The sequence below is a fragment of the Saccostrea cucullata genome, unplaced genomic scaffold (assembly GCF_032062105.1).
Source record: "Saccostrea cucullata isolate Sc308-1 unplaced genomic scaffold, CSIRO_AGI_Scuc_v1 ctg88, whole genome shotgun sequence".
NCBI lineage: Eukaryota > Metazoa > Mollusca > Bivalvia > Ostreida > Ostreidae > Saccostrea > Saccostrea cuccullata.
Window position 1 is genome coordinate 325885 of NW_026930139.1, and position 8764 is coordinate 334648.

At 35.3% G+C, this 8764-nt stretch overlaps 1 protein-coding gene across 4 annotated transcripts; it reads right to left on the bottom strand.

Annotated features, from left to right (window-relative positions):
- Positions 1-1662: 1662 nt before the first annotated feature.
- LOC134283029 (uncharacterized) lies at positions 1663-8257 on the bottom strand. 4 transcript variants are annotated; one of them, XM_062765463.1, is made up of 2 exons: positions 8143-8257; positions 1663-5042 (listed from the first exon to the last, which is right to left on the bottom strand). In XM_062765463.1, the coding sequence occupies exon 2, from the start codon at positions 4772-4774 to the stop codon at positions 2978-2980; it is 1797 nt and encodes a 598-aa protein (XP_062621447.1). In that variant the 5' UTR covers positions 4775-5042; positions 8143-8257; the 3' UTR covers positions 1663-2977. The 4 variants fall into 4 exon arrangements, with proteins under 4 accessions (XP_062621447.1, XP_062621445.1, XP_062621446.1 ...); XM_062765461.1 differs by lacking the exon at positions 8143-8257 and adding an exon at positions 7490-7637; XM_062765462.1 differs by lacking the exon at positions 8143-8257 and adding an exon at positions 7206-7342.
- Between the last annotated feature and the right edge of the window lie 507 nt (positions 8258-8764).

The following is an 8764-nucleotide window of genomic DNA, read 5'->3' on the forward strand; positions in this document are numbered from 1 at the left end:
CATTAACCAGTCTGCTGCTGATGTATACAGAGTTCGCTCTCATACTTCTCTGCTTGTCGTCGTACTCATTTCTCCACAATATCACAAGATCTACAAATGATAACGGTTCAAGTAAAACTTGGCTACTGCAGTTTTCTGTCAATTTAAAACTCTCCTAATATGACATGCACACAACGTCCTTGTAAGCATAACGACGACAGAAATAAAAAAAAAAATTACAAGGAAAAAAAAAGAAATCTGTACAAAAATAATTTTATTCATTAAGTCAACAAAATTGCAAAATACATCATACAATCCCATTTAATTATATCAATTAAGCACAGAGGTATATAAATCTCTATGCTTTTTTGGACAAGTTAGAAAAGGATCACAAAGACAATGCTCAAAATATATGAAGTAAATAAATAAATGGTTATTTTGTAGTCATGTAAATATTTTACATCAAAATTGAACACAAAACTGGTTAATACAATTATGAGGTAAAACTAAGTAAGAAATTTAAACAATACAATTTCTTTGTATTTGTAATTTTGTGGGTACATCTTTTGTGATATTGCATTTTACCTTATCGCTATTCCAATTAACAAATAAATAAACATGTCTCAAAAAATCCCCGTGTTTTCATTATTGTCAGTACAATCTTTAGCTAGCAGAATAAAAGCCATTATGGGACGAAAAAGAATAAATCCTTGAGAAAATAAGTTTAAAAACAACCCATGATGACACTATATACTTTATCATAACCATTTGGATAATCTTTTTTTAAAAAATGTATTGGTGGGGAAATAAAAATGTTCATACATCAAAATTAATGTTAATCCGGGACAAAGATCAAAGCGCCTCCGGGCAGATTAATCATAAATTGAACAGGTGTCAAGGACTTCAGAGTTAAAGACTTGAGTAAACATTTATCTCTGGACGATGCAAATAATTGCTTAATTGATTGATAAATAACTCTATTGTAAATACTATGTAATTGTATGTAATTTGCTGTTTTGTACATTTTATTCAGTTATGTTGGCTTTCACCAAGACATCTTTCTGTGATATGGCGGAGCCTGTCCCCTTTGTTAATAAATCTGTTAAAGCTGCATATTTGGAGTTCCGTCTTATACATCAATAGTAAACACAATTTAGAATAAAGATATCCTAAGGGTAAAAATCCGGGGCTGTGCATATATTTTGCAGTAGCTTGATCCCGTGTACCTAAAACAAGCGAGTTTCTCTTTATGTGGACTTCTAGCATGATGATGGACAAAAGCCATTATGGACGTCACGGACTTTCCCCACAACGAAAAGTGAAAAACATCCACACCGTTTCACTATGTGCTTTAGATGTACAGACCTGGACACTTCGCCAAGGACTGCAATTTTCACATACTCTCAGAAGTCAAAGTCGCATCAGGTACGTGACCGACACAGAATTCTTTTTTTCCTGAAAAGGAACTTCCCTTTCACAACATTAGAGATTCGGCCCTGCGTAAGTTCATGAACTTTTCATATGTTCTAAAACATGAGCTTGCTAAAACAAAAGAAACTGTGAAAGACTTTCGGAACCAAATTTCAGTATTAATTTCAAAACTTAGGAAAACAGAAAGTGAATTGAAGTCTACCAAAAATCAAAATTCAGTGCTTCAAGAAACTTCCAAACAGAAAATCTCAGAACTCAAATATTTAAATTTTCAAAAAAAATTTCGACACAGGAACATCAAGGAACCAAAGAACTAAAAAAAAAAGAAGATTAAAACACATTCACAATGCGGAGTTTCCTGGTCGCTCAAGCAAAGAAATTCTTTTATGCAATGAACAGAAGCATTTTCTTCATTTATCTATACACGAGGTATATATATCTTTAATGTAGAGATCCTGTATAGTGCATTTTCTTTCTTTTGGGTGATTTGCAATACTCCTTCAACTTTTTTATGTCTAGTGGATTTGTTCTAGAGATACAAAGATGTTTTCACGTAAAAATACCTTCCATTGTTGTTGCCAATTGTAAAAGTGGGGGTGTAAAAAGAACAATCCCGATTATTTTTTGTATATATACTTAGGATCCAAATGTGAATTAACTTAAAATACTTCCGATTTCTCCCCAAAATAATTTTAGATATATATTTGCAATTATCATCATTGACTTTTGGAAAACATGAATCTATTTTTTGCACCATTGCCTGTGTAAAGTATGCATGACTTTGATGTTTTGGTTAGTGCTTTCTATTTCCGTGAAAAGATACACCTTTTTATTTTTTAGCTAGAGAGAGAGGTTTTATTCTAAAAAGTTTGATAGCACAGACAAAAGAGAAAATAATCGGTCCCATGATGTGTGGTATTGGTTCAGGCATCTATATTTCTCAATAGCGGAAAGCGTTGGGGAAAACATTACGATTATTACCAAACAAAATTATTGAAATAAACGGAAAAAACTAAGTATTTAAAATGAAGAATATTGAACCCATGATAATAAAGTTTTTAATTAACTGTCGAACAAAATCACGCCCCATCAATTCTTCGCGACGCAAATTTCGGTCAAAAGATTTTCTTGAAGTGTAAATGTAGGTGTGCGCGTTAAAACTAACAATGTCTGTCGACAAATGCTACAGAATGACAAGAGTATGCACTGTGTTCTGTATAGCACAATAAATTGATCCGACTCCTGAGATTACGATTCAAACAAGAGTACTTTTAGGGATCTATATCGTGCATACACAGCCAGAGGGCCCACTGCTGTAGAGTGATTCTATTATAGGTACAAGACCTGTACAAGTACAGACACAATAATCAGTTCTGTACAGATTTATCGTCCGAGATATTTATGCTATCTACGTACTGTGCGATATTTTCGGGTAATAAATTCATAGAAAATGGGCGTTATCTCACATACAAGTACAAAGACTGAAAATTCGTTTAGTCTTCGATAAAAATTAATTAGACTTTACATATTATACCCAACATGTAAAAAAAAAACTTCCTGAAAACATTCAAACGGTTTCCACATTTGAACGGCTTTCAGATTTTTGCAGCAAGTTACCATTCTGTTCACAATTCTTTTTCCTTAAGTTCAGCACGTCCTTCAGGGAGGACAAGGAAGTCCCTCTATTCTTAGACTTAAATACGGAATTGGTATCGTTTGATATGGCACCGAGAGAAAATTTTCTCTGATTATCACAGAAGCACCTTGTTTGGTGAATACCTATTGGGGAGATTTTTGCGTTTTTACCGCGCGACTTTTGGATTATGTCGCAACTCTTTCTTCTACATAGATTTTCCATGGATGAATTATTGTTGTTATTTTTAAACAAGTCTGTTTCGGATTTGGTTTTGGGCGGAATGCTAGGGCAGCACAAGAGAGATGACGTCATTGTGCTTGTCGTCTGCTCTTTGGGAGGAGTAACATAGGGATTCTCAGTTATATTAATTTGAATCTCTGCATAATCGTTTGACACAGGTGCAGAGAGAGTTCTTTCGGAGACAAATTGAGTGGATTCTGTCACTCCTTTCACAGCTGTGTGATCTTCATTCTGACTTGTTAAATAACAATTTTGAAGGTTTTCCTTCCCTTCAGTAGTCCGATCACAACATGGTTCGCATATTTTACGATTATTACAGAATTTCTGATCGTTATATACTTCTGCTTTGACTTCAATATTGTTAGAACGTTTTAAATCACTGTTTAAACTTTCATGGCTTACACTTGTCCTTTTTTCTGGAGTTTCCCCTCCGCTGTTGACACGTTCAATAGGCTCTGAAGCCATTGAAGAGTTTGTGGTGGAATTTGATTTTTGAGAAGCCGTTTTACTTCGGCGAAAACCTACTTGAGTTTGTGCGTCGACCATTTTGCATTTTCTCGGTCGCCGATTCTGTCCACAGTCTTTACTTTTATCAGTGAAAGAAACACGACTTTTTTTGTTTCTTCGCGGCACTACACCGATATCTGAATCATTTGATGACAGAGTATCTGGTGATTCTGAGGCCATGCGAAGTAATTTAGGGGATTCAGGCTGTGAAGGCGGTTTATTCAAACTCTTTAATCTCATATAGTTGTCTAGTGCCGGGACGATTGAAAATCTAGTACCAGGTATTTTTCGAGGTCTCTGTGGAGTTTGTTTACTGTTAACTATTTTATCGTTTTCAATGATATCTTTTTTATCAAAATTAAATGTCTTTCTGCCATGAGGACTTTGGAGGTAAGATCGATATGACGTCACTGTGTCGTACATTTGAGAGTCAATGCGGCTTTGGAGGGAAACATAGGCTGGCATGGCTGAATGAGCACGCCAAGGACTTTTGGGTACACCAGACACGTAAGAATTCACTGTGTCATAGTTAGACAGCGTCTCTGATCGTATATCGACATCGCTGTAGTCTGCGTCACCTTGAATTAAAATGACGTAATTGGTGACATCATAACTACATCCTCGCTCTTTAAACTTATGATCCTCTCTTTGCCATGTGCAGAAGCGCAATGATATCATTACAAGAAAACAGACTAAGGCACCAACAGGTAGCAACACTAAATTCACACCGGGTGCTTGATGCTCTTTTTTGGACTGATACCAGGTATTTATTTGAAATGAATCTAGTAGAGTGGTTCTATTTGACAAGCTTTCGGATTGGTTTGCTCGAGTGTTAAGCGAAGTATTCAAGGAATCAGCCGACTTGTTTGTTGAAATACTAGATGAAAATGTCCCATTTAAAGGCAAACCGTTTATAAACATTTCTTTTACTTGTAAAATCCATATGAATGCGATAAATAGCCATTTCAATCGTTGCAGCATACCACCCGCGGTCCAATAGAACACTCTATCAAGAACAGTATCTAAGAGTAGAGCATGGGTTGACAGTAATGGACTGCTATCAACTTCTATCTGTCAAAGGTTTCTCCACAACTCACTGTATCCAATCACACCGCTATTCATTAGATGCAAATTTCAGCAAAGAAATTGATCGTTTAAGGTGTTATCATTTTAGGTGAAATCCGGAAACTCCATGCTGTAACAACTTATTTTTTCTTTTCATAAGTACTGAACTTTTCTCTCCTTAACCCTACAAAAGAAAAACATTTTAAGTCATAAAGGTAACAAATATCAGAGCAAACCAACAGAAACAAGATAAAATACATGTATTTGTTTTCTATTTTACTATTGGTTTTAAAAAATAATTTACTGTTTTATTAAAACGCCTCCCAAATTCGCAGAGACTTAACAACTTGTAAATAGTTTAAACAACGATATGACTGTAACAAGCGGAAACACGGATTCTAGATTAGGTTTAACTTCTTTTATTGTAAAGGTAACAGGAGTGTCAAAAATGCAAAGCGAGATTAAAGTTAACCCTTTTTATGTTAATCAATCTTAACGACGACCAACCTTGGCCTTCCCTTCGAGTCTTAGGGGATAGGAATCGAATTTCAATTAAAAGAGTCTGTTACATTGGTTTTTAGTCCGAGATAAAGCGTAAATGACACTAACAGCTTAGTTCACGTCAGGCCATCCGGAGAGCTAGATAATGTCAGACAATGTCCTACCGTATGTTTGTAAGATTCACTGACGAACTCTGCAGGGGATTCCTATAACAATCAAATGAAATAAAGAAGTCCTTGAAATACCAAAGAGTATTTCAAACTTTTGAAATGCAGACACAATCAAAAAGACAAATCTTTAAAAAAAAATCAGAAGACCCAGAGTGATTTAAAGGTTGATTTCTCCCTTAAAAACTGTTCGTCAGGCAATTTTATTGCAAACATTAGAAAGTACACTGATTGTTCTGCATTGTACGTGGGATGTTTGCACGCTTGTTCTTTATATATACAATATAATCTAATGCACGTGCAGTGTTTGTATAATGACTAAGACGGGTATGCGAATCACTACAGTTAATCAGTTGTAAGCAGTGATTCTGCATTGTATACATTTTCTTCTATAGTTGCTTTGTTCCCGCGTCACAAAACCCCTATATGTCACTGCCCGTATGTTCAGACACCTCCTCATACAATTTACTTCGATTTTTAAAAGCAATACAAAATAGAAATTTGATGTATATAAAAAGAGTAATTTTTCAAGAAAACATATTTTCAGCACTTCAGGAATACTTACCTTGTCCCTATTAATAATGGAAACATTAATTCCTTTATCTTAGGTTATTTTGCACAAGCACAAAATATTCCCACTGTAACAAAGGCGACGCCTCACGTTCCAGATGATCCAACAAAAAATCTCACTTCAGTGCGTTCTGCACTGTGCAGTCAGTGAATCGAGACAGTGTGATTTTTTAATGATTAAGTCCCCAAAAATTACACAAGCCTCGAAGTTTTTGTTTGACGTAAAATCAAACACCCGTAACGGCGGTTATTTGCAAACATGCCATAAACCGCCAAATCAGCCGTCGAAGCCACCAATTGTTATCATTGTAACATATAAACACTAAGTCGTATACAGTCAAGCCGGTAAGGGCAATAGATGACAAGAAAACCCACAGTTTCCCGATTTCTAAGTCAATGCATCTCTGTCTTACGATGTTATGGGCCACGTGTTACAGTACAAGCGGATAGAGGAAGCCACGCACGTGCTCACTATAGCTTCTGTTACTATCGATGTCGCGCGCTATGTCCCGACACTGCATGTGTGAACGTCTCGGTGTACACAATACATTTAAAGAGATCACAGTTATGGGCTTCTTTTAAGTTTGTCTATTCTCTCACACTAATCATGTTATCTCGATGATATAGAGAATAAATTGTGATGAGGCACACATCTTAACTGCGTTTAACTGGATGACTCTTTGCGTTATCGAATTATGATGTTATTGAAATGAATCGATTCCAAGCTCAGAAGCAAACGTTTAATCTCGGGACGCTAATCGAGTTATGACCTTAAAACTAGGGAAATCTGGGATTATCGAGTAAATTTTGTCTTGATGCGCTCTATTTGTAGTTTGCAAGCCATGCTTACTAAATAGCATAAAGTAGATTTATTTTGATTAGTGATCTTAACTGCTCTTAAATTTACAAAGGCGTATCATACGTAATTTTGCTAGATTTGAAGAGTTTAAAAAACGATGATATAATGTTTAAGCTCATTACACAGATCCACTGCATCTAGTTCAAGATTAACTTAAGGAAGGTCAATTAACTTAATGAAGTAAATAGAGGTTGGATACTGTCAACCCACACTATTGAGTTAGTGATGTTTACATTAATATATTACTAACCTTTAAATAGGAATGAAACCGAAGTTTAATATCCGGATACAAAATGTAACATTGTTAGATCCGGAAGATTATGACAAAAATATTTCCCTAATAAAATGACGAAGGGCATGTCTTTATTTTGATTGACAGATCCGATGACAAAACACTTTCCCTTTATTGTCGGCTACATTTTTTTAAAAACAAAACATCAGTTATAAATCAGTTATAAAATCTACTTCCTAAGTCTAGGTAAGAATTGACGTCTTCCTGATTATAAGCTCGGAGGTTTACCTAAAGTTACTCACCTCCTTGGTTAACCCTATAGTCGACGAGCCAGGGGATTATCGTATTCCGTTTGTAAATGTTTAATTGTTAACAGATTTTTAAAACGAGTATCTATAGCCGTAAATTGTATCCTGTTGCTTTATATTCACGTGACCTCAGCTGTACTCCAGTATCGAAAGGTTTACAGCAGTATTTCTAAATTGTGCCAAAACAGGAAATCGCTTTGTTTCGATTCACAAACCACTGGCTTTAAATATTTTTAAAAATTAAATACTTATGATAATATCATAAATAGAGTGAACAATTGTTGTTGTAAGTCATTAACACAGTGGAATTATTTCAATGATCGGTTGTATAATCTATTTGACGTAGGGTTCATGGCACACAGCGTAACCTCTGGAATGGGGATCAGTACAAGGAAAGAGACAAAAGAAAAAAGAAAACCCAAGAAAGGATTATGTGAACGGTGACACTTCTGATATTCCTGTCGGTTATATAATAACATAATTCATAAGACTGTCTAGAGGCACCAGAAAACAATGCACCATCAAGTGTTTCAGACTTTATAGGTACCTGATTATAGAAATGACAAGCCCACTCTTCAAGAAAATATTTTAGTGTTTGACAAACACATCATGCAAGCTACCCATCATACTTGGTGACCTTGACTTACCCCTCCATTTCCCTGGTTTCTCGGTTTTCCCGCTCCCCGTCTATTGAGTAATTAATTAAGTAGTCTACACGGAGTGCGAGCTCTGACATACAGAAATTACTACCGCATGTTTATGAGAATTCTTTTTTACAACTCTTCCTTAACCCACTTCTGTTTGAGATGAAGCATTAATTATAGGGAAGATTTGATCCTTTGATAAAAATGAATACTTGTACAACGATGTTATGTCTAGTAAAAAGGTTTCATAATCTCTTATAGTTTCGAATATGTGATAACAACCACTACTTTCCTCTTAATGATAGTCTTTATTTCCTCGTCTTACAAGGCACGGTTGTAGAGCCCTATTTCCTCGTCTTACAAGGCACGGCTGTAGAGCCCTATAATGGTTAAACAAATTTGATAAATCTTAATGAAACAAAAACATTTTATTTGGGTACTCAACAAATACGGGAAAGCTAGGTAATAACTGCAATCTTATTTGCTTATCGATAGGTTAAAAAATAAATGAGGTAGATGAAAAATAAAGGCAAAGATACAATTATACTTATGTTTTGTTCATAATCTCAGGTAACGATATGCTCTTGGCAATGGATTGGGGGTATTAAATTCTGAAGAGAACAAA